The sequence below is a fragment of the Macaca mulatta genome, chromosome 11, assembly GCF_049350105.2.
Source record: "Macaca mulatta isolate MMU2019108-1 chromosome 11, T2T-MMU8v2.0, whole genome shotgun sequence".
NCBI lineage: Eukaryota > Metazoa > Chordata > Mammalia > Primates > Cercopithecidae > Macaca > Macaca mulatta.
In genome coordinates, this window is record NC_133416.1 from 127,067,783 (window position 1) to 127,094,986 (window position 27,204).

The 27,204-nt window shown below is 43.5% G+C and overlaps 1 protein-coding gene across 14 annotated transcripts in view; it reads right to left on the bottom strand.

Annotated features, from left to right (window-relative positions):
- The window catches only part of CIT (citron rho-interacting serine/threonine kinase), a 197,790-nt gene that overhangs the window by 103,006 nt on the left and 67,580 nt on the right, over window positions 1-27,204 (bottom strand). For 11 of the 14 annotated variants that reach the window (XM_028829964.2, XM_077955375.1, XM_028829963.2 and 8 more), the window contains exon 10: window positions 16,030-16,213. In XM_028829964.2, the coding sequence (XP_028685797.1) occupies window positions 16,030-16,213 (184 nt within the window). Of the gene's footprint in view, window positions 1-16,029; window positions 16,214-16,971; window positions 17,311-27,204 lie in introns of those variants that run through there. The other 3 variants (XM_077955378.1, XM_077955376.1, XM_077955377.1) reach the window with 1 other exon arrangement.

Below are 27,204 nucleotides of genomic sequence, written 5' to 3' on the forward strand. Positions count from 1 at the left end.
ACAAGACCCAAACCACCCAGGGAGGGAGTGAAGATCCACAGACTGTGTTCCTGATCCTTCAGAGATCAAAAGTCATCCACATGTCACGAAGTCACACACAGGACATGCATCAGGGATGACAACAGAGGTCACAGCTCCTTGTCCTTAAGCACACAACTAGCACCCTTTTAAAAGAATGATGACATAGGTGCATGATGATAAGTAGGATGTCTGTGCATAAGAACCTTTGGCCACTGTTGCTCTGGCTTTGTCTTTCACCAATCCTAGTGTTCATATCCAGTGTACCAACCACTAAGGGCAGCTGTCCTGGAATCTCTCTCTCATCTCTGCCCATAATTAACTGCTTCTGGGCACAGTGCATGAGTTACATAGGTGAGTGTGGGTAACTTTCTCCTTTCTGTGGGGGGAGCATCCTTCTGGTCCACTCTCAAGAGGGCATCCTATGTTATTTTTGTGATATTTTCCTAAGAGTTGTATAGCAAGTGCATCAAGCCAACTTGTCTACCCCAGCTCCCTCTTGAGACCAGCAGAAACCATTTATCAACTGGCAGTTTATGTAACCTCTCTGGGCCCCAATTTCCTCATATAAAATGAGGATAATAAATCATATCTGCCTCATAGAGTTGCTGTGGGGAGTAAAGAGTTCAAATATATCTGTCAGTGAAGGAAAACAAAAACAAAAACAAAAACAAAGAGTTCAAATATATCTAGCATTTAGACAGAATCAGGTATGCAGCCAGTGCCCAATAGGTGTGTGAGTTTCTGTGGCCACTGTAACAAATGACCACAAACTTAGTGGCTTAAAACAACACACATTTATTATTTTACAGTTCTGGAGGTCAGAAGTCTAAGATGAGGTCAGGCGTGGTGGCTGAAGCCTGTAATCTCAGCACTTTGGGAGGCCGAGGTGGCAGGATCACTTGAGGTCAGAAGTTCCAGAGCAGCCTAGCCAACATGATGAAACCCCGTCTCTACTGAAAATACAAAAATTTAAAGTGTTTAAAGTGTTTAAAGTGCACTGCTGTGGGTACAAAACAGATTACTTTTTCACCCCCCACCGAAAAAAAAGAAAGGCACTTTTAGGTCAGTTATCAATGGGCCCAGAAGTAAGGAGACGTGCAGCCCCCACCCGCCAGCACTCGAAGGAGACCATGAGACAGCCCTCCTCACCCCAGGTCCAACCCCTTTATTCTGCTATTCTATGTTTGACAAATGCTCACTGTTTAGAAGTTCTAAGTACAGCAATTAAGAGCTCTTCAGAATAAAGGTGCTAAAGAAATCTTTTTTTTTTTAAGAATAAATAAACATCGCATCTAAAAAAAAGCTAGAGTAAGAATGCTATGACTAAGCTGGGTGTGCAGCAACAATCCCATAAACAATCATGCGATTGGAGGATGAGGCTGGAGAGTAAAGGTTATCAGGCTTCCTGCACCTTCCCTGGTCCTCAATGGAGGTACACATTAGAATCGCTTGGAGACCTTTTAAAAAATACCAGATGTGTAGGCCCCATTCAGACCAACTAAATCAGAGAGTCAGACAAATTTGGAGTGTGGCCCCGGGAAGCAACATTTGTATTAAGCTACTGAGTGATTGTAATGCATAGACAGGATTAAGAACCATGGTGCTAATTAGAAGAAAGTGCTTCTGATTTAGGGTCTAGCCACTTAAAACTCATTGTATGACCATCCCCAGCATTTAGTTCCATGTGGCATTTTAGCCAGACCATTTGGTACTTGTGCTTTTTCGTCACTCTTTGAGTAAGAACCCAATTTTGAAACTAATGGTGGTGGGCTATGAATTTCAAAACAACGTACAGGTATTAGATAATGATTAAAGCCTATTGCCCCCAATGTTAATAATTCAGTTAAAAGATACCATTTCCATGAATTTCTATAAAAGAAATATACTACAGAGAGACATGGCTCAATTTAAAATGTTTATATTCTATTCATTTTTCATATAGACATGGGGCAATTCAATCTCTAGCATCAATGGTAAGTTCTCAGTATGTATTTCTTGAGCACATATATCCTCCCCAACAAATATTCTGAAATATTACAATTTTCTTCTTTTTCTAAGATTTTCTTTTCTTTTTTTTTTTTTTTTTTTTTTTTTTTTTTGAGATGGAGTCTCACTCCGTTACCAGGCTAGAGTGCAATGGCACGATCTCGGCTCACTGCAACCTCCACCTCCCAGATTCAAGCAGTTCCTCTGCCTCAGCTCCCAAGTAGCAGGGACTACAGGCGCGCACCACCACGCCAGGTAACTCTTTTTTTTTTTTTTTTTTTTTTGTATTCTAGTACAGACAGGGTTTCACCATGTTGGCCAGGATGGTCTTGTTCTTCTGACCTCATGATCCACCCGCCTCGGCCTCCCAAAGCGCTGGGATTACAGGCTGAGCCACCATGCCCGGCCTGTTTTCTAAGATTTTTATTAGCCATCCTTCTGACTTTCAAAGCAACTGCAAGTGATTGCCGATAACTGCATTATGCTAATATTGACCATAATATAAATCATAGCTTGAGAGGTTCAATCAAAGACTGGCCTGAGAGCCACCAGATACACCAAATATTATTGCATATTACATTATAATAATATCACATACATATTATCACATATATATTATTACCAAATATAGCCCTGTCCCCTTCAAGCAGCAAGTCTGCTGGTCTAAAATTATCCCGAAAAGTACCACTTCATCACGCGTAGTATTATTTAAAGAGCTGATACTATCACTGCTTTAAGGAAAGTTTGCAAGAAAAATCCTCTAACTGGTTGGAACTCTAAAACGATGGGCAATGGGGTGCAGGGTTGCAGTAAAGAAACTATCTAATTATGAAGTTCTGTTGACCCTGGAATGGGACAGAGTCTACCTGTTTATTAAAATGTCTTCCAAAATTTTTCCTTTGTTCTCAAAATTCTCAAACTTCAACAAATTTGTTTTAACCACCTTCTCTGAGCGTGTGTGTGTGAGAGAGACACACACAGAGAGAGAGACAGAGACAGAGAAGAGAATATAAAAGCCCTGTGATCCCCATGAGAGATACCTGCAGACCAGTGGTTCTCAATCGGGGCAATTTGGCAATGTCTAGATATTTTATTTTCATGACTAGGGGTGCTATTAATATGTAGTGGGTAGAGGCCAGAGATGCTGCTCAACATTCTACAATCCACAGGACAGCTCCCACAACAAGAATTATCCAGCCCAAAATGTCAATAGTGCCAAGTTGAGAAACTCTGCTGTACAGGCTATTAAGGAAGCCACAATTCCTGTCCTCAAGGAAGGAACAATCTAGGAGAGAGAATTAATGCCACAACCTTTGTCATCAGTACAAGTGCTCATTTATTGAGCACGTACTCTGTGTCAGGCACGTGTTTAGTGCTTCACGGATTACTTCACTGAGTCCTCCACACAATCCTATAAGATGGGTGTTATTAATGGCACTAAGGAGGGGCTTGCCTCCTACCACATTACCATGATTTGTGCAGGGGTGCCAGGCAGTAGAACCCCAGTTCAAAGCTAAGGCTCTGTAACCGAACAGTCATGGCTTCAAACCCCAGTTCTGCTACTTCTTGGCAAAATGGCCTTGGACACACTCAAGAAAAGTGCTACAGAGACTCAGAGGGGCAAGGTCATGGAGGAAAGGGAGAATGGAACATGTGAGACACAGTGACCTCCATCCATGACTGGCTGCACTCGGTGCTAAGAAGCTGACTCCAAGCCTGAGCCCAGGACAGCTCTGGGTACCCAAGAACATCCACATGCCAGGTTGGTTCACAGCCACCCCAGGAAAAGCTCACCCCACAAGAGCAACTCTCCTTCCCTCACTTTAGGGTTCAGGGGAGTAATTAGGTGGGAAGCAGGGTAGACATTAGAAACCCAGGGCAGTTCATGCTCTGGGCTCGACAAGATGCAGTACAATGAAGATGCTAATAAAAGAACATGCAGCCTGCCCACACGTTGCTTGCCTACTCCTGGCCACATCTTGGATACACAGCCAGTTATCCCCATGGAGAGAAAAGGCACTTCTGAGCAGCGGGTGCACGCAGCCACCCGCCCACACACAGCAGTGCTGTCTCTTCAAGCACGAAGCCAAGTTTGGGTTTTCCTTTTTCTCCAGCTTCTATTTTCTAGAAAAATTTACTCTGAAATCAACATCTCTTCCTGATATACACATCTGCTTTATAATTATAGAAGCCCAAAGAGTATTAATAGGGATAATGGTATATGACACAGAAGAAAGAGTGGACTTGGTCATTACCGCTATAACAGGAAGACATGTTTTCTTAAAACGTATTAGATGTGACCTAAAAATTGCTTTACATGTAACCTCAACATTTAAGTGAACATGATAAAAATGCAGTTTTCCCAATGATGTGCCTGTAAATAATCCATATAACTTTGTTAAAAAAAAAAATCACTTCATAGGGCTATGAATAGAATATTGCATATCAAAAGAGAATACAATGTGTACTCCATCCTACAAGCAAGGGCATGTGTTGAATACTCTCTAATCACTACTGTGATGATTAAGTTCATGCTTAAGCATCAAGCCATCCATTTATTCCCTTAGGAATAGGACCCTATGCCTGCAAAATACACCACCAAACCACAGATGACACATCAGATCACAAATCCCAGATGTTCTTGGGATAACCAAGGATGGGAACTTGAAGCTAAAATGAGGGGACTCCAAATTAGCTCAGCTGAGGGCCCCACCTTTAGTGCTGGCCAACAGCACTAAAAATACATGCAACTGCAAGATGTGATACACTGCAAAAAGTAGAAAACTCATCAGCATTCTGTTTCCGAAAATATACTGGCTTTTAAGATTGAGCATTCTGAAATTTGTGAACTTATTTTATTTATTTATTTGTTTGTTTATTTATTTATTTATTTTGAGATGGAGTCTTGCTCTGTCGCCAGGCTGGACTGCAGTGGTGCGATCTCGACTCACTGAAACCTCTGCCTCCCAGGTTCAAGCCATTCTCCTGCCTCAGCCTCTGGAGTAGTTGGGACTACAGGTGACCACCACCATACCCAGCTAATTTTTTTGTATTTTTAGTAGAGACAGGGTTTCAACACACGTTGGCAAGCATGGTCTTAGTCTCCTGACCTCATGATCCACCCGCCTCAGCCTCCCAAAGTGCTGGGATTACAGGCATGGGCCACCGCCTCTGGCCTCTGAACTAATTTTATAAGCACACTTAAAAATACACAATGGTGGCCGGGTGTGGTGGCACGCGCCTGTAGTCCTAGCTACTCGGGAGCCTGAGGCAGGAGAATTGCTTGAACCTGGGAGGCGGAGGTTGCAGTGAGCCAATATCGCGCCACTGCACTCCAGCCTGGGCGACAGAGGGAGACTCCACCTCAAAAATAAAATAAAAATAGCGGCCGGGCGCGGTGGCTCAAGCCTGTAATCCCAGCACTTTGGGAGGCCGAGACGGGCGGATCACGAGGTCAGGAGATCGAGACCATCCTGGCTGACACTGTGAAACCCCGTCTCTACTAAAAACTACAAAAAACTAGCCGGGCAAGGTGGCAGGCGCCTGTAGTCCCAGCTACTCGGGAGGCTGAGGCAGGAGAATGGCGTGAACCCGGGAGGCGGAGCTTGCAGTGAGCTGAGATCCGGCCACTGCACTCCAGCCTGGGTGGCAGAGCGAGACTCCGTCTCCAAAAAAATAAATAAATAAAATAAAATAAAATAAAATAAAATAAAATAAAAATAAAATAAAATACACAATGGTGCCCATCAGGAACACTTGGAAATATCAAAAACACTATTCTCCTAAAGACAGTCAGAGTCTGTCTAGCTTTGGGGCACCCCCCGACACAAACACACATACACACACACACAATATATTTATATATATACCACACACACACACATACATACTGACACACACCACACGTACTCATATACATACACACATATGCACTCACACACACAACCAGCAGTGGTCTCTAGTTAAATTAGAGCATTTGCTTTGAAATGATTAATATGTAGCTCTAGAATCATTTATCAAAAATCATGCTATTAATAAAACAATAGCTACTCCCATGATTTTTAATTCAGTTCCCACCTCTAAGCCAGTGCCCCACTTTGCAGGTTAATTTCATTGCCTCTCGCCTGGATGACTGCAATAACCACACTTACCTCCCTGGATCCAACTCTTGTCCCTCACTATCCACCCTCCACACAATGGTCAGAGGCACCCTTTGTGAAATAAGACCCAGATATTCCATGTCCCTATTCAAAATCCTGCAAAAGTTTCCTACTCAGTGCAATTTAGAGCAAAGTCCAAACCTAAAGGCCCTGATGACCTCAACTCAGACCACGTTCCTTGTGTATCCTTAAGTTCCCCCTACCCAAACATGCCCTCTGTGCACTGAGCACCCATAGGTTAGTGGCAGCCTCAGGACCTTTGTCCTTTTTTCCTCTCTCCGGAGTACTCTTCCCACTTATTTCTGCTAACCGACTCCTTATTGACATTCTGAAAGAATGCACTCCATGTGGGCAGGGATGCTTGCTTCTTCGCATTCACTGTTACTTCTCCAGTGCCTAGAAAGTGCTTGGCACATAGTAGGCTCTCAAACAGCCGAATGAATGAATGAATGAATGAATGAATGAATGAATGAACAAATAAATGAATGTGAATCTGCCCCATCATGTAAACTCCATGAAGACAGGGATTTTTGTCGCATAGTCAGTGCTATATCCCAGCTTCTCGAACAGCCTCTAGGACCTCAGAGCTGCTCAGTGTGGGCTTAAAAGCTGTGTCACCTTGGGATGCAACTCAACCTTCTTGAATAAATACTCACGCTCAGCTCAGAGAACCTTTCCTTGGGGACCCAGTCTAAAGTGGCCACCCCCAGGCAGTCCCAATCCCAGTTCAGATTCCTTCAGAGCCCTGACCACCGTCTGCAACTGCCTCACGTGTGCACAGTAGTTATTTCTCCTTTGTTTCTCCCTACCAAATCCTAGCTTCTTGAGAGTAAAGACCTTACGTGGCTTGCTCAGAGTTGTGCCTTAAGGACTAGAACAATATATTTGTTGAGTGAATGAATGGATGAATGAATGAACGAATGAATGAATGAATGGTGTGCCAGTATTTCTGTGCCCCCACGCAGCCAGTTTAAAGGTCACCGTGGGATAAAGGAATCCAAAATGAGAAGTGTGCTGCATGTATGCTGGCATGAAAAAGCTTTCCAGCACCTGCAGTAGAGACGCCCAGCATTGGTTCTGAGACAGGAATGTCACAATGACACACAGACTTACCCACCCAGGGGATACCCAAGTGCTTCCAAGGTGGGTGGGAGCATGTGACATCTAGGCTGGGAACATGCACACTTCCCACTGGCACTGGATCCTACCAGAAGCCTGGAGAGCATTTTATAGAAAGTGCAGGTTTAAGTGATACATCACAGACTCCATTCAGAGTAAAAAATTGGATGGAGATATTAGGACATCTGTCAGGCCCCCCACGTGGAGCTGGATTCTCTCAATGGGCAGAAACCAGCAAGATGCCTTTATAAGGTGGAAGCAGGGAGAAAAAGAGAGTTAAAAGCACCCCATACCCGTCCTCAGACCTAAATAACAGTAACAAATATGAAATGAACACTCACTCAGATCATGGCACCAACACTAAGTGCGCTTCGTGTTCCCATGGCAAACCTATCAGATAGGTGACCTTATACCTTCCACTTTACAGATGAGGGAATTGTGGCTGAAAGCAGTTAAATGTCTCATTCACACAACAAGCAAGGGGTGAAACCCAGAGTTGAGCCCACGTCTATCTGATTCCAAAGCCTGGACTTTGAACGGGTATGCTACAGTCAGTCCCAGAAAAATAACGTTTATATCAGCTCTAAAGTTAAAAGTTGAGCTAGGCATGGTGGCTCACACCTGTAATCCCAACACTTTGGGAGGGCGAGGCCAGTGGATCACTTGAGGTCAGGAGTTCAAGACAGGCCTGGCCAACATGATGAAACCTGGCCTCTACTAAAAATACAAAAAAAAAAAATTAGCTGGGAGTCATGGCAGGCGCCTGTAATCCCAACTACACAGTAGGCTGAGGTGCAAGAATTGCTTGAACCTGGGAGGCGAGGTTGCAGTAAGCCGAGATTGTGCCACTGTACTCCAGCATGGGCAATAGAATGAGACTCTGTCTCAGAATAAATAAATAAATACATAAGTTAAAACTGGGAAAAGTTGACCACCCTCTGCCAGATATGAGCTGAGTGAACCTAAGAAGTAACCCAAGCGTCATGATCATCATTTTCTTTACCTGTAAAATAATGCGTTATTGCTGGGGCTACGTGAGAATGCTTGTCACGCACTCAGAATAGTATCTGGAAGAGTAGATTCTCAGTGAAACTAATTCTTTCACCTTTATTATTAGACAAGTCCATAACTCCTGCATAATCTAGCAAAGTCATGACTCTTAGAGGCAGGATAGGTAGTACAGTGGTCTAGAGGCAACCAGATACTGCTCCAAGTCTTAGATTTGTTTCTACCTTCAGAACCTCAGGAAAATAATCTAACCTTCCTGAGTCAGTGTCTTCATTTGTAAAATGGGGATAATACCAGCTACCTCGTAGAGTTACAGTGAGATTGTGAGGATTTAATGAGCTAATGCACATAAAGTACTCACATAGTTCTGGGAATACAAGAAGTGCTCTACAGAAAACAGGTTCCATTAGCAGTTGTCTAAACTGTGCAGAAGGAATTGGTATAATCCCTGGCCATTTTAGTCTAATTCAATTCAACAAATGTTCACTGAAGACCTGCCAGGGGCAAGGCACTGTTTCAGGCAAAAGAAGGAAGACCTGGTCCTGTCCTTAATGAGCCTTGAATAGCTTGGCCAGACAACACTATTGAAGTGATTCAGTAGGCAACAAGAAGGAGACACAAATGAGAGGGCAGGCTGGGGTCTTGGCATACCAGGACTGAATACCAAGTTCAGGAGCAGCCATTAATTCTGAGCACACTGGGATGCTGTTGCAGGTGTAAGCCGGCAAATGACATCATCCAACCTATGCTTTGGAAGAATTCCATCCTTTGTGGAGAATGGATTACAGCCAGGAAAACCAGAGGCAAGAGAATCAGTGAGGAGGCTACTGCAATAGTCCAAGCAAGAGTCCATGATGGGTGTCAGTGAGGACAGAAAGATGGGCATGGATGCAAGTGTCATCCTAGAGGCACCACTTGGAGAAATTGGCAACTGATGGGATGGCGGGGGAGGCAGAAAAGAATTTACGATGACTCAGCTTTCTTGCCTAGAAGGGTAGGGAAGGTGGTAGTTTCTTACATAAAATGAGGAAGCCAAAACTAGCACCTAGTGGCTTACTGAGGGAGCGAGTGGGTCTGTCTATGTAGGAAGGGAACAGAGGAAGGGATGGTGAGAAACTGGTAAAACATCCTGGTGATGAGGAACACAGTGTACGACGGGAGGAGGCCAAAGGGGTTTAGAACTAAAGTCAAGGAACTGAATGAGATCACCAAGAACCAACTAGAAAGAGAACTGAGGATGGAACTTGAGGGGATGGTGCGTACATTGCAAGAGCCTGATGGCAGCCACAAAAGAGTGAGAATGACAGAGAGGTAGGAGGGAAACCAAGTGTCCATAATACAGAAGAGAAGAAAGTAGAAGGTTGTCCCGAAGAAATGCAGTAATTAATGGTAACACGTGCTGAGATGGAAATCACCAGATTTGGTGGTTAGGTACAATCAACGGCTTCTGAGACAGTCATTTCAGTATCGTTGAAGAGGTGGAAAAAAGAGGTGTTGAGTGCAGGCTCTTCTTTCAGGAAGTTTGTCGGAGAGAGGTCAGGAGATGAACAGCAAGCAAAGCAAAGAGAACTGGGAGAAATTCACGTAGGCAAAGGAAAAGTTGCCAGACTGGCGCAGAGCTTGGGAACATGTAGCGCCATTTAGTCAATGACTGTCTTCTTAAGGGATCCCAGGCAACCATGCAAATTAGCATGTGTAGGCCAGCAAAAAACACACTTGACAGATCTTCTGGAGCCTAATCTTCAGGACTGGGCTAGGATTGTCTGGATTAGATTTCCTCAAGGTATCTTTAAGACAAATGAGAAGGCGGTGGAATGGTCCTGCCAGGGCTGCAAGGCAGGCACGCACAGTCTAAATAGAGAACAGAATAAGGCAAGTAGGAGAACAAGCTGTGCTTGACTAAGAGAAAGAAGAAATTGAATGAGCAAGAGGAGAGGAGAAAATCCAACACAACACACAGAGGCGAATGTTAAACATCTAATCCAGAAAATGATGGGATGGGAACAAAACAAGGCACTTGACAGCAATAACCATGGGCAGAAGCTAGTTAAGGTTTTTGAACTTGTTTGGGAAATACAGCAGATGCATGCCTTCGTGTACCAGAGAAGACTCTGTTATTGCTGCTATTTAAAAAATCAAATTGCAGGCAAGACTCTTTCCAATAGGGATCTAGGTAGCAAACACAAGGACCAAGAGCCTTTGGCTGGAGGTAGAAAAGAAAACACTTTTTAAGGGAAGATCCTCCAGTCTCCAAGTATTTCATAAAAAGGAAACAGGACTGATAGGAGAGTTCAGGCTGTCTTCCACTGGAATCAGCCATCCCAAGATAGATGGGAGGCAAACAAAAGTACAAAATGTAGATGTAAATAGACATAAATGGTAGAGTCATCAACAAAATGAGAGTTGCAGCCACAAAAATGATTTAGATGGATTAACCAAATGCTTATTAAGCAACTTGTGTATGATCAGCCTGAAGATAAGGTGGAGAGTAAGGTCAGTGCAGTTTCCTCTCTTTCCCGAGCTTAAGCTTTAGCAAATAAGAACATTCAGGGAAAGAGTATATACACGTGGGTTTATGTATGTGCATGGGCACACACACACACACCAGATAAAAGTCTCTAAATGAAAAGAGGAAAAAATCTGAGAAATCTAAGAGCTATACAGTCTACCTACTCAATAAACTCACGGAGACTGAAAATGAATCCCAGCATTTAGACCTGCCTGTCAGCTCCCATCACACCCTGCCCCAACCTCATCATTCGTGATTCACAAATGGCTTCTGCTTCTGACAAGCACATGAACCCGGGTACCCCACACAAATTTCCTAACTTTTCCCATCTGTGGTGTTTATACCCACAGGGTTCAAATCTCAGCTAAGTCACTCAAAGCTACATAACTTTAGGCAAGTTGCTTGATCTCACCACGCCTCAGTTTCCTCACATGTAAAATGAGAATAATGATGGTACCTTCCTCTTGGGCTGGTTGTGCAATTTAAATGAGTTAATCTGTGTAAAGTGGTTGGAACAGAGCCTAGTATGGAGTTGGTGCCCTGTAAGGATGGGCTGTTTTTGGCACCCTGCCCTCCTGAAATTCTCCCTACCTTCCTCTCCACTGATCCAAATCCACTGTCTTTTTAAAAAGCCAACCCAAATATTTTACTTTCCATTAGTATACTTATAAGCCCAGTCCCAGTACACGTATTTACTGCTCCAGGAAAACCAGGATGAATAAGACCCAGCCTTGCCTTGAGATCACAGTCTACCTGGGGGAATGGACAGACATTCCAAGGAAGACCAGCAATGATCTTCATTGCCGATGAATCAGTAATTTAACAAGCACTGTGAATTGGCATTACTCATTAAGTGTCCCTCATTGGATTTTGCCTTACTCTCCTAACTCCCAAAGATGTCCAATTTGTACCATGATATTCTGCTGCAATGGTGTTTGCTTTGTTTTCTCTCAATTGTTTCAACATAACCTGCTCTGACTTGTTTAACTTGATCGAAAGGTACCCATTCTGGGACTGGACCTTCTAATTCTGTTCCCCAATCCACTCCTCCCCAACAACCACCTTTTACCAACAGGTATTTGGCAACTGCATATTAACACTTTGTAGTTGGTCAGAACAGTGAAGTGTCTCTAGCAGAAAAGTCCCAGGGCCTGGGAAGCTTGGTTTCCAATCTGGTATGACTTTGGACTACCTAATCATTGCAGAGTCCTTTCCATATTCTCATGGTGTATATAGAAGGACACTATACATACATGGACTAGTGTATTAATAATAACAAAAATAACAACAGTGAACGTTTATCAAGGTTTCATGTGCCAGGTGCTAGACCAAGTGTTTTACATATTTCATGCATCCCCCCAAAAGTCCTGTAAGAAAAGGATCGCTGTCACTCCACTTCACAGTTGAGGAACCTGACATGTAGAGAAGCCCCAATAGAGCAAGGAAGAGACACCAAAAACTGGTTCTCCGAAAATTTGGGAAGCAATGGCAACAGCCACTCTTCCTTCCTCCATGGTGTTTGAATGGCTGGATCCATCACTGTGTCTTCAGAACCACCCAAAAAGAAAAGAAAAATCCCTGAATCAAAAGGAAGAGAACGCCGCCTCCTAAAAACAGCCTACCCAGACACCATCTTTCCACAAATTCCAGCCCCATCAAGATCCCATTACCCTCAATGTTCTCCAACTCTTCCAAAAGCATACAACCAGCATGTTTAAAACAAAAACATAAAACCAAATGATTTTTACCTTCTACAGCAAGCTTGTCCAACCCATGGGCCCGGGGGCTGCATGCAGCCCAGGATGGCTTTTAATGTGGCTCAAAATTTACAAGTTTGTAAGTTTTCTTAAAACATTATGAGGTTTTTTTTTTTTTTTAGTTCATCAGCTGTCGTTAGTGTATTTTATGTGTGGCTCAAGACAATTCTTCTTCTTCCAGCATGGCCCAGGGAAGCCAAAAGATTGGACACCCCGTTTTAGAGTTTATACTTATGGTTTGCAGAAATGCACGGCTTCACCAAGAACTTAAATGAGGCAGTGCCTCAATCTAGAAGGAAAAACCTAAAGAAATGTACCCCTTGCTAACAGGGGAAGGAAGAGAGCTGAGATCTTTTTATTTTTAAAACTTTAACATGCTGTTTCTTGTTACTACCTTACTATTGTCAAGTTTAAGCAAAGAAAGGCTCAGAGGAACAGCCAGGCATTCAGCGTTTGGGGATTCGGTTTGGGTTCTTGCTGGTTAAAAAGGAAAAGAGGCACCAGACAGACACTCACTCTCCAAGACTAACTTCACCATAACCCCACCCCAAAGACAACCAAACCTAGTTCTCTAGAAACTCTCTGGCTCCCACCAACTCAAGCTGTAAGGAACTCCCACTACGCCTCAGCCATTGAAACGCTGTCATCAAGATTCTTGCTCAGCCTAAAATAATGATGTACTCAATGGCTTAAAAATAGTCTGGGGTCCCAAAATAAGGATCCTAAAAAATGAGGAGTTATCACAGAATTTAAATCATTCTCACTGCCAATTTCTCCACGAAAACTCCTCATTCATTCAGCTCCACCTCTGAACATTTCATTCAATTCATTGGTAACAAATCTGAGGTCAATTTACCTAGCACAGTAAAGCAGCATCTGCAATTTCCTCAGTGGTGTGAAGAATGAGTAACAGTACAGGTAATCAGTGTGTATAAATAATAACCTGTGATGCTGAAAACGGTGAGAAAAGAAAAAGAAACTCAGGAAGAAACACAGGGTCGCTGGCGGCAAAGGTGGTACCCCCAGAAAATGTCTCCCCCTCTCTCCAAGTAAATGTCAATAAAACTGCAGGAGCTGCTAAGTAATTTCATCACTGCCTCTCTTTTATTAGATTTCTAATTAATTACAATCTGATATGTCCAGGGTCATCTACATCCAACAGGTGGATGAATTTCTAAAATGATGCTTGTAGGTATCACCCACAGGGTTGCCGACAGCAGAGTAGCCAAGTCCAATAGCAACATCACATAACAAGACGCAAGATGAAAGCAAATTTTTTGGATTCCAACCCCGTTGCCAGCTTTGAAAAAACATTAAAGTTCCCCAACAACAGGAATACTCTGATGCCATCATCCAAATAAGAAATACACAGTTTTATTTGCATGGACCTTTTGTGAAATAAGAATCTTATTAAACATTCTCTTGGGTCAGAAACAGCAGCTCGTTTTGTACTCTAAGGATATAGTTTAAACTACCAGAGGTGAGAAAGCACATCTTCAAATACAATAAGCAATATAAACACTTCTGGAGGAAAAGATCATGAGTAAATTAAATCAACAAATATTTATCGAGTGCCTCAGCCTTAATACTGTGATGTCCCTGTCAGAGAGCTCCCTAAACTGAGCTTTCTGTGAGAAACAGAAAGATGTCATTCGAGTCTTCCCGAAAAATAAGCAATTAATCATACACTGCTTCAGATTAATTGCAATGCCTAAGATCTCCCACATCATTCTGCCTTTTCCCCTGAAATCTAACTCCCTCGAATCCTCCCTGGCCTTTCAGATCACTGACTAATACCCAAAGCAAGCTTGCATTCTGACCCAGCCAGCCCACTGCTAACCAGAACTAGAACTCTCCACACATGTCCTTCCAGTCTGATGTGTGACCTTCAGTGTGCTGCGTGTGTCAAGGTTATGCTGCCCACTAACCATGCATCCTTCAGCATCAGGCCTCTACTTCTGCCCTGCTCTTTGATGCCAATGGCAAAACCTCCCAATCCTGCTGAGCCATTTCAAACCCATCTGATGGCACATTCAACAGCTAGTTAGCTCTCTGCCTCTACCACCACCATCCAGACTGCTTTGGGGTTGTGGAGCAAATCAGACAGAGAGGCACATCTAACACTACCAAAATCCAACCCGAATTTGAAACCCAGCCCCCAGGGAGGGGATCAAGAAAGACAACTTCAACATCTTGCAACATAAAAACCTCTCTCACATTCAACCACAGCCCACGACCTTATTTCATATCAAATGCCCAATTCCCCACAATACTCTGAAATCTTTTCAGGAACGTTACTGTCAAAATAGCACCCATGGGGAGACACCATCCAGGAACCAACATAACATCCCTATAAATCAATATCTAAGCTACAAATACCACAAGGAGGGAAAGATGCTGCCAAGAAGAATATCAAATTCTGCTCGTCTCCTAAGTGGGCAGCAACTAACCCAACATTACCCTCTGAGAACCTGAAAGTGCAGGGACCAGGGTGGCTGGGGAATAACGCCACCAGTCCCAGATCTTCTGGGGAACTCACTCCTCTGAAAACAGAATGTCATTGTATCATGAGAGAATGAGGCAAGATACTGACCTCCCACATCCACAGAAGCTACTGCATTTTACAGAAATTCCAGGAGGCTCCTGGAAGCCTGGACCCTCTAATTCCAAGTGCTATGTTAATGCATTTTTCAATAGCTTTTATGAGAATGGAGAAAGACCTACCAGGTCAAGAGGTTTACAGTGATATTTATATTTCAATTTTCTAGTCTCCTGTTTTTTTCCCCCTATGAAGCCCAGTTTCTGTGAATCAATGACTCGGCTACATCACACTCCCTCCTGGTGGCTCACAGTAACGGGGCTTTCTCTGGCCGCCAGCGCTCTACCAGCTCAGAGAGGCTCAGCTGCCAGATCCCTGATCTTGCAGCATACTTGGAGAGGAGCCGAGCACCATCTCTCTGCTAGAGCTCTGGTTCAGCCACTTGCAGCTCAGTTAAACCCATCAGGAAACCTCTAGCTTATGAGACAAGGTTTTTAGGATTCTTTCGATACAGCCAAGATAGCAACCCCCATCCACCCACTTGAGAGACAGATACATAGATGGTTAGAGAGATGGGCAGCTCATCTTAACTCCTGCACATTTCTCCTTTGACCGGGGATCTGCACTGCTGGAAATCTCGCACTGTCTCCCCTCTAAAGAAGACCAAAGATTGGAAAACTAACCCAAAGTACCCAATTGACAATTATAATACCACAGACAGGAACAGGTACCTTACACACTGCAAAATGAGAATATTAACAGGCTACCCCGGCAAAGCCCTAACAGGTAGACTGCTTTCCCAATGCAGGCGACTAGCAGCTTCCCTCCACTGTACTCCCCCCACCTATTTCCCCACCCCCCACCACCACCTTTGGCTCCAAAAGCCTTGCATCAATGCAGGTCCCCTTAAAAAGTCAAACGTTCACTTACTCAGATCTACCAAGAATCCCCAGTGCCTTGCTGTACGAAAACCCCACAAACGGCAGTTCTTCACCCAAGAAACCTGAGGGGCTCAGCTGGCACGGAGAGGATGAAACCCACGAATTCTTCTCTGGTTCATCAAAATTGGAGGTGTCATCGTCAGACTTGAGGGTGGGAACGAAGGGGGGAGGAGCTGGTTAAAGAAAAACAAGAAAGGAGGGGGGGAGGAAAAAAATTTCAGCCGGATTCAACACTGTTGCGGAGAAGATCGTCTTACTCCTTCGGCGCTGGCGATGGCACTGCAGCGCCTGCTTTCAATCTAGCTCGCAACCTCGGCTCCTACAGCAACAAGAGATTAACCCCTTCTCTGCCAACATGGCCACCAACCCGCAGACAGGCTGCCTTCCCGCCTGGGGTAAACTGAAGAGCAAACTCAAACAGGTCACTTGGGCCAACGAAAGCACTTGGGGAACTCCTGGGGAAGCTGCTCCTTCCTGCTGTTTCCAGAAGGCTCCTACAGAGCAGCTGCTGGCTAGTGCCGGGATGCTAGGTGACCTAAACCTATGGATTCACTCCTCCAGACAGGTCTAAATTATTAACGATTAGCACTAATTGTTGAAATAAGATGGAACTTCTACATTTTGTGGATTAACCGGGATAACAGGAAGGACCAAGAAAAGGGATGTGTGAGGTTCTGGAACTCCTGTTAGGATACCACTGCAGTCTACTTCATTCATACCCGGACAAGTCGACTCCGAGATCTTATTAACCACTTTTTTTTTTTTTTTTTAAGTTCATTATGCCTCTTCCCCAGCGCAATCATGCCCATCAAATCCACTGCAGTTTAATCAGCATAATGAAGCACCAGCCAAATAAAGTTCCTACCGGTGATCTACAGCACCCCTGCGCGCTGACGGTGGGAATGCACGGATGGACGTATGCGGCTCCTACCTCCTTAAGGGCTTCACTCCCGGCTGGGGGCGTGTTACATCCTCTCCACTTCCTGCCGACCTACTAAGCGCTCTCGGTCAGGGAGGTGGACACTCGTCCATCAGTCACCAGGAGGCTGCCCATCGCGGTGGGCTCCCGGGGGTGTCCCCAGCCAGAAGCGTTACCATGGTTGCAGGCTGAGGCGTCCGTGGCGGGCCAGCCAGGCGAGTTGGAGAGCCGAGCATCACATCCCCCGCAGTGCAGGCTGCATGCTCCCGGCGTGCGTGCTCTGGCTGTAACCCCACCTGGCTGCCGCCTGCGTGCCAGGGGCCAGTGCTGATCCCAGTGACAGAGCAGCATGAGTCACTGCCCGCCAGGGCTCGCTAGAGCTCCCCCTAGGACAGTTGTCACAGCCCTTCACAGCCCAGACTTCTTTTTAACTCCTCGTTTTCTGGACAAAGCTGGGTGCCAGATATGAGCAGCAAGCAGTCTGTTTTCTGCTTACAGACTCCAAAAAATCTGGCTGTTTCCAAAGTTCCCCGATGACAACAACATCCGAAGTGGCGCTGGGAAGTAATTGGAGCAGGGAAGGGATGTGAAGGGGAGAGGAGATGAAGCCAGAGGTCTGGCTGTTCCTGAGAAGTACAAAAGAACATTCTCAGAGCTTCAGGTACATTGAGATGAGGTGGGAGAGTGAGGAAGATTTAAGATGTAAAATGTGCACTACTAGAAAATTATTTAACACCTCCAGCCTCTCAAGAGAATTTAAATCTTCCCTGTTAGTGTCAGAATCTACTTGCTTAATACTTTAAAAATTAGCTGATGGAAAGAAAAATTAGATTGAACGCTTCAGCCCACATCCCATGTGTACTTCCAACAACATAGGCTCAAATCCAATCTGATTTCAATTATCCAGTACATTTTTTAATAGCAAAAAAAAGTTTTAATGGAAATTGTATTTCATAAGGATCAAAAAGAGAAGTTTTCCTTCCTGAAATAAGGAAACTGAGATAACAACTGAGGAGATTTATGGAGAGAGATTTGCAGATGATACTAATATGGAAGCAAAGTGGTTAATGGCAATTGTTCTGGCATCTGAGTTCAAATCCAAGCTCCACCATTTACTAGTTGTGAGACACTGGGTAAGTCACTTAACCTCTCTGAACCTCAGTTTTCAACGTGGCAATATCTATTTCAATGGACTATTAGGAGGTTTAAATAAAATAATCTATATAAAGTGTTTAGCACAGTTCTTAGCATACAATAATCCCTCCACAAAGATGACCTGCTATTATTGCTGCTGCTCACAGGAGCTGCATGTTTAAGACAGAACCTGCAGTTCTTGAAGGCTAGTGAGATACAGCAGAATCTGTATCGAATGTTCGTCTTCCCTGCGCAGGGCAGAGACACATCCATGTGGATGTTTGTGTTAATATCATTTAATTCCTAGTAGAACTTTAATTCCTTTCCATTATATTCTAGTTTATCTTTAGGAGACCAAAATAGAATTCGATTTCTGAGTGAGAAGTATAACTAATGGAGGGTAAAAGCCACCCTCGGTGATAAAATAAGGTTTGTCTATAAAACTCTTGCCATGCTCAAAGCTAGCTTAATGTGGTTGAGATTAGAAAAAGGGGCAGATAATCTTCAAATTAAAAGGAAGAAGAAATAGGCCAGGCACAGTGGCTCATGCCTGTAATCCAGCACCTTGGGAGGGTGAGGCAGGTATATCACCTGAGGTCAGGAGTTCAAGGCCAGCCTGGCCAACATGGTGAAACCCCATCTCTACTAAAAATACAACAAAATTAGCCAGACGTGGCACATGCCTGTAGTCCCAGCTACTTGGGAGACTGAGGCAGGAGAATCGCTTGAACCTGGGAGGTGGAGGTTGCAGTGAGTCGAGATCGTGCCATTGCACTCCAGCCTGGGGAACAAGAGCAAAACTCTGTCTCAAAAAAAAAAAAGGAAAGAGAAGTCAATGTGAAATATACTAGCTGGTAACAGGTAAGATATTCACAGCAAAGATTAAAAGCTAGGCATATAAACCTCTAGACAGCTAGTCAGTCAAGTACAACAGGAAAGTTTGAAAAGAAGGGCTTCTTAGGGCCACATTCAGGCAGAGGAAAAAGCCACAGCCTTAAGCCAGAAAGAAGTGGGGAAACTGGAAATATTCTGCCCTCCAGAAAGTGATGAGGATGTTTACCCTTGTCCAGGACCCTTCAGTAGGAAAGAAATAAAGCAGATAGGAAGAAAGAGTAACCTCAGGTAGAGTGTCCACATTTATAGTATCCTGTTACAGTTCAAGAAATGAACATGAATACTGGTCCAGGATCACTGAGCCCTTGGAGCACTGGCAGATACAAGTGGAGAACAACTTGTAGGGGCATTTTTGCAACCCAGGGCACACAGGATTTTCTCCCCACCCCCGGCCCCACCCCAACACCCTCCTTCCAATCCCTACCAGAAATAAATTCACAATTAAAAAGTAAAAATCAACAACTACACTTTACGGGTGCAACAACAGATACAAGAAATGGGGAGAATTAGCCCTCCAAAAACTGCAGATAAAAGAACAATCTAAAATGAGCCATAAAATAAAATTTTATTATCAAGGTAAATTAGTAGAAATTCTTTTTTTTTTTTTTTTTTTTTTTTTCTGAGACGGAGTCTTGCTCTGTGCCCCAGGCTGGAGTGCAGTGGCGCGATCTCGGCTCACTGCAAGCTCCGCCCCGCCGGGTTCACGCCATTCTCCTGCCTCAGCCTCCCAAGTAGCTGGGACTACAGGCGCCCGCCACCTCGCCCGGCTAATTTTCTTGTATTTTAGTAGAGACGGGGTTTCACCGTGTTAGCCAGGATGGTCTCGATCTCCTGACCTCGTGATCCGCCCGTCTCGGCCTCCCAAAGTGCTGGGATTACAGGCTTGAGCCACCGCGCCCGGCCAATTAGTAGAAATTCTAATGAAAGAACATGACACTTTGAAAAAGAACCAGGTATATTTGAAAGGAACCAAACTGAACTTCCATAAATAAAAAGTCTTGTTCTTGAATTTAAGGTTAAAAGTTCACTGAATGTGTTAAACAGCAGACTAGATACAGCTGAAGAGAAACTTAATGAACTAGCAGTTAGAGCTGAGGGAATCACATAGATGCTTGATACTTAAGCTATGGTCTGTACACTGGCATTATCACCATCACTCAGGAGCTGGTTAGAATTTAATTCTTTAAGAATCCCAGGCCCTGCCCCATACCCATGGAATCAGAACCTACATTCTGACGAGGTCCCCAGGTGATTCATGGGCACACCACAGTTCAAGAAGCATTTGTATACAATGCAACACACAGAGACAAAGAGATGGAAAACATGAGAGGTCAGAAGACAAAGACAGAATGAGAAGATCCAATACACATCTAATAGGGGCACAGAAAGAGAAATTAGAGAACTACTTTAAAATCTGGATGCTGCATTTTTCAAGGATTGTGTAAAATCTGGTCACATCCAAAAACTAACAAGTATGTGATCACATATATCTTGGGGATATAATTCTTCTATTTCTTGTACCTTATATAAAATGTCTCTTTTTTGATCCTTACAAAGTGTGATTTTTTTTTGCTTCAATAAAGGTATTTTTAGTTCACCGAAATCATATTGATCTTGAGTCTATGCTGATGGAGGTACACATGGCTCCTCAGTACGCAGCACAGTGCCAGGTACATAGTAGATGCACAGTAAATATTTGCTAAGCAAATATATAATTAAATGGCAAAAAAATAGGTCTTGTAAAGACAGCACTAACATAACACAGGCCACAAACAGGGTACTTGATGTTTGAATTAAATGAAGAGGTTTTAAAAGTTGAGATTGCTCTGTCTGAGAAATATGTTAATGAGTACCTACACTAATCATTTCTGATACAGTATTATGAAATCATCAGCTCCCGCTGCTGCCACATACCCACCACATTCACTAACGACAAATAAGAAATCACATAGTAAGATCTATTGTTCACTGGGAAAAGCCACTAAAAAAAGAGAAAAAAATATTTCCATATATATATATATATATATATATATTTTTTTTTTTTTTTTTAATAAATCAGCCTGTTTGAGGTAACATCAGAACACGGTCTCCTTAGTGGCACAGGCTATATATACAAGTAACTTCTTGAGGTTGTTTTGTTTTTTTTTTTTTCCAGTTATAAGACTGATAGCAGAATCAAGGCTTTCAGAAACAAAGAGCTATTTTAGGAGCTGTAGATAATTTCTCTTCTATAAATTCTCTCTCTCTCTCTTTTTTAATCCTAACATTCACTAAAAGCTTTTGGGGGAAAAAAATATCATCCTCAAAAATATGCGGAAAAAAACAAGGAAAGAAAAACCAAATGGATTTGTCCTCCTGGGACTCCTTCTAACATGCTCCTTTGAGCTTCAGCTGCCTCATTCCCACCTTTGATTTTGATTTTTCAGCATAGCCCACTAACACCTCAAACAATACCTGGCCGTCCTCATTCAATGTTTAATATCTATTTTTTTAAGAGAATGAATGAAAAGCAAGAACCTTACATGGAGAATAATTAGTCAGACCTAATGTGCCATTCCACACAACATGCCACTTTAGGAAACCCAGGAAATGATATGCTTCAGAGTACCCAATTTCTTCATGAAGAACTAGCATATTAAAAACAAACAAACAAACAAACAAACAAACCTGAGCCTAGTAAAACTCCTCTAAGACTTTTAATCATCACCACGGATGGCAGAAGTGGGAGATGAATAAGAGCCAGCACTGTGTCACAAAGGATGAAGGCACATAAATAATTATTGTGTGATGATATAATGAATCAGGACTGTGCCTAGAATACAGTGGGCACGTGCTAATATTCAACCAAAAACACGTTCAACTTCATTCTCCCTACCATGATGTCCCTCACCCTTTTAAAAAAATGTTAATTGACTAATTAGACACTATGTTCAAATTTAAAGGAAGATTACCAAAAAAACAGCTATCTTCCAGTTGCTTAAAATCTGGAGCACTAATGTGATCATACTTATCAATGTTTATGAAGACAGAACTGTGAAATAAATGAAGAGGAGAATATTTGTGCTATTTAGAGGTCAAGATATGGGTGTGAAAAGCAGAGAATACATAAACTGACTGATGGCAAGTTTTGCCAATGGGGAATGCAGTACTTTTTTGCGAGTTCCTGCAGGGAAGTGTCACGAAGGGGATTTAATCTCAAGAGCTGGTTAAAAGGTATCTTCGTGGGATGGAGTGGGGAAAAGTGCTACTTTAGAAAAGCCCCAGAAGCCAGAGCAGTGGCCCAAGAGCAGAGTGAATAATGAGGCAGGGAAGAAAGTGAAAGTGAAGTATTGGTGGATTGACAGAGGTAAAACCAGAGAGTTATAGAGTGCTGGGTTAGTGTCAGTACTGAGACAGATATAATCATCTCGATAGTGATGGGTGGAAGAGGCTGGTGCTAGAAACCTCCAAAAGACAAGTCTACATAGTCAACATGACAAATTCTACACTAAGGAACTGATAACAGAAACAGAGGATGGGATTAACAGGTTTGTAATACTATGAGAGATATATATATAGGTTTTCATCCACAGTTCCTGGCTCATGACTCCCATAGTCCTTGTTACAATCTTTTGTTATTTAGGGGCGCTCCAGGATTTAGAAGCAGGCCTTGAAAAACAGAATCTCTCTCTCTCTGACCTCCTCCTGCCCTCCTTTCATCTGCTCAAGGCAGGACTCTAATCTTCCCTCACCTTTCTGACTTGGAGCTGGCCATAAAGAAATTTCCTCTGCCTTATCTGATTACAGGTCAGAAGACTCTATTTCTGAAGGGGTCCTTCCCCATAACCTGGAGGAATGAATGCTACACAAAGAGGCCAAGAAGGATCTGAACAGACAGGCCTTGCTGGGATCCCCCACTCAGTCTATGAGGATTAGATGATAGCCTTTTTGTGCAATTCCATTTCTACATGGTTGTGGATCATGCCTATCCAATGGAGTCTCCATGAAAGGCCCCAAGAGGACAGGGTTCGGAGAACTTCCAGATAGCTGAACACGTGGAGGTTCCTGGAGGGTGACCAGGGAGGGCGTGGAGCTCACAACCCTTCCCCCATACCTCACCCTATGCATTTCTTCATCTTTATCCTTTGCAATGTCCTTTAGAATAAACCAGTAAATGTGTTTTCCCAAGTTCTGTCAGCAGCTCTAGCCAATTAATTGAACTCAAAGAGGGGGTTGCAGGAACCCCAATTTGAAACCAGTCAGTGAGAAGTTCCAGAGGCCTGGACTTGCAACTGGTGTCTGAAGAGGGGACATTCTTGGGGACTGAGCCCCCCGCCTGTGGGATTGAGCCCTACCTCCAGGCGGATAGTGCCGGGACTGAACGGGAGGACGCCCAGTGGTGTCCACTGCAGAACTGACTGCTTGCTTGGTGGTGGGGAGAAAGCCCCCACACATCTGGTCACAGAAGTCTTCTGTGGTATTGACGGTTGTGGTGTGAGAGTGGAGGAAAGACAATTTGAGTTTTTCCACATTCAGGTTATAGAAAGAAGTGGCAAAATGTGGCTGGGCATAGTGGCTCACACCTGTAATCCCAGCACTTTGGGAGGCAGAGACAGACAGATCATTTAAGGTCAGGAGTTCGAGAGCAACCTGGCCAACATGGTGAAAGACCATCTCTACTCAAAAAAATACAAAAATTGGCCTGGAGTGTGCTCCTGTAATCTCAGCTACTCGGGAAGCTGAGGCAGGAGAATCCCCTGAACCCAACAGACAGAGGTTGCAATGAGCTGAGGTGGTGGCACTGCCTCCAGCCTGGGCAACAGAGTGAGATTCCATCATCTCAAAAAAAAAGAGTGGCAAAATGTGACAACTGATGTTAGAGCAGAGATTCTGATAGGAGCTCTTATCATGGGAACAACTCTGAGAGAAAAGACTGCAATGGGAAGAAGAGGAAGATATCCCATATTGAAGTCTCATGGGAATGAACCAAGAGAACAGATTAGGGATCAGCAAATAGAGCTGGCTACTAAATAAACGTAAGTAATTGATCCCATGAAAACAGATTACATTGCCTAAGGCCTCAGCCAAGGCCTCAGCCAAGCCCCCTAGTTTCTCCCCTTCCACTGGGAAGTGGTCAGGTATGACTTGCCCACACAACACATTGCATATAAGAAGTTCAAGGCTGCACCTGGTGGCTAACATCTGTAATCCCAGCATTTTAGGAAGCCAAAGCAGGTGGATCACTTGAGTCTAGGAGTTCAAGACCAGTCTGGGCAACATGGCAAAACCCTGTCTCTACAAAAAATATTAAAAAATTAGCCAGGGGTGGTGATGCACACCTGTAGTCCCAGCTACCAGGGAGACTGAGACGGGAGGATCATCTAAGCCTGGGAGGTCAAGGCTGCAGTCAGCTGTGAGTGTGTCACTGCATTCTAGCCTGGGTAACAAAGTAAGACTCTCTCTCAAAAAACCAAAAAACGGTAGTTCAAAAAGAAGATAAAGTAGATCCAGTTTGCAATAGACTTAAATAAATTAAAAATTATCCCATATCTTTGCCTCCCCAAAAAGTCATAAAAATACTTCAGGGTAACATCGATTTGGGCTGGTGATCAATTTTTACAATGCTGTCTTCAAAGTCAATGAATAAAGAAGCCAGCATTCCCAAAGTGGTCTTCCATCAATCAGTCTAAACAATGCCAGGGTCTGGCTGTCAACAGCTAAGCAGATAACCTCTCTGGTGGTGGATTTCAATGGAGATGTGAGCTCTAGCTGACTCTCGCCATACCCAAAAGCCATGTCCCAATGAAGCTGCTTAATATTCAATTTTTGGTAATCAACTTACGCTTCCCCACAGATTTCATACTTTTAGAGATGCTTTCCCTCACTTCTGGATAGCACTTTAACCAGACTTCTTAACATTTTAGCTGTACTTTGTTTTTTTCTCTCTCTCTCAGTCTAGGTACTCAGCAATCTGTGAAACACCTACATAGGCTAGAAATACTCAGAAGAGGAACATTTCAAATTGCAACTAGTCATGAGTGCATTTCTTTGCAAAGCTGAATTTGGATATACCCAGTTTTTCACCCCAGTGGATATTCCCCAGGGAAATTTTTTTTTTTTTTTTTTTTTTTGAGACTGAGTCTTGCTATTTTGCCCAGGCTGGAGTGCAGTGGCGCAATCTCAGCTCACTGCAACCTCTGCCTCCTGGGTTCAAGGAATTCTCATGCTTCAGCCTCCCATGTAGCTGGTATTACAAGTGTGCGTCACCATGCCCAGATACTTTTTTTGTTTTTTTAGTAGAGATGGGGTTTTACCATGTTGGCCAAGCTGGTCTCGAACTCCTGACCTCAAGTGATCCGCCCACCTTGGCCTCCCAAAGTGCTGGGATTACAGGCGTAAGCCACCACACCTGGCCCAACCAGGACACATTTAAATAATAGCAAAGGAGCTAGCTTATCAGCACCTGCTTGCTGTAGGCCCAGGCAACCTTCCCTTTCAGCACCTTCCCCCATGAATTACCTATACCCAATAACATATCAGACTAGATTCATTCTTTGCTGCCTTCCCAATCTCTTTAGTATCTTTTTCTCCAAGCTTTTTTTTTTTTAGAGACAGGGTCTCACTCTGATGCCCAGGAGGGAGTGCAGGGGTACAATCATAGCTCACTATAAGCTTGAACTCCTGGGCTCAAGCAATCCTCCCACCTCAGCCTCCCAAGTAGCTGCGATTACGGGTGCACACCACCATACCTAGCTAGGTTTTTGGTTTTTTTTTTTTTGGTAGAGACAGGGGTCTTGCTATGTTGCCCAGGCTAGTCTCGAACTCCTGGCCTCAAGTGATCTCTCGCCTCGGCCTCTCAAAACTTTCCTCCAACAGCGAGAAGATTTATTCTTAAATTTTTATTACGAAAATTTGTACATGCACCAAAGTAGTAATATAAAATTAACTCTCACGTGCCCATCATTGGCCTCGACAACTAGCCACTCCCACTCTCATTTCATCCACACCCATCCCTGCCTTGCTTGTTTGTTCATTATTAAAATCAGACATCATATCACTTCACCCATAACAACTGCAATAAGTACTTCTAATATAGGATTTCTCAGCTGTGGCACTACTGGCATTTAGGATTGGAAAATTATTTGTTGTGGGGCACTGTCATGTGTATTACAGGGTGTTTAACAGCATTCCTGGCCTCTACCTACCCACTAGATGCTAATAGTACCCCCAAGTCATGACAATCAAAAATATCTCCAGAGAATAGCTTGAACCCAGAATTGGAAGTTGCGGTTAGCTGAGACCATGCCACACTGCATCCCAGCCTGGGCAATAGAGCGAGATTCCATCTCAAAAAAAAAAAAGTCTCCAGACATCGCCAGATGTCCCCTGTGGGGCCAAATCATTCCCAGTTGAGATCTACTGCTCTAACATATAAAACACATTATATATATATATATATAATGACTTTTTTAAAAACATAACCGCTTTTTAAAAACTCTCATCACACTTGACAAAATTAACAGTAACTCCTTAACATTATCTAATACCATGCCTGTGTTTGGTTTTCTCCAAGTGTCCCAAAAATGTCTCTTTATAATTGGTTTCTTAAATCAGGATCCAACCAAGGTCCACACAATGTTTTGGTTCATATGTCTCTTTTAACCTATAACACTCTCTCTCTCTCTCTCTCTCTCTCTCTCTCTCTCTCTGTCTCTCTCTCTAATGTCATTTATTGGTTTAAGAAGCTGGATCATGCATTCTCATAGAATTTCCCACATTCTGGACTTGGTTGATTGCAACCTTGTGGCATCATTTAACACGTTTCTCTGTCCCCTGTGTTTTCTGTTGAATTGGCAGTTAAATGCAAGGCCTTCCGGGCATTCATGTAGAATTCTTTTGGCAAGGATATTGCCCAGGATGTGCTCTCTGCTTCCTACTGCATGACATTAGGGGACATACAATATCTGCCTGTCTTCTTTCCTGTGATACTGAGTGATTCACAGGTTCCAACCGTATCAGCCTGATCCCTCTGCCATAAAGTTCCCTCCAATCACTTAATGGATTCAGCAGCCATTTATGATCATTGTCCAAAGCTATTATTTCATTAAGGCTGCAAAACGGTGGTTTTTCTAATTTAATCATTCCTTCTACCTTTATTAGCACATCAACAATTTGGATACCCTAGCATACAACTCAAATAGAAAGGCAGGATAAATGCTTGGTGCTTTCCCTGTATTT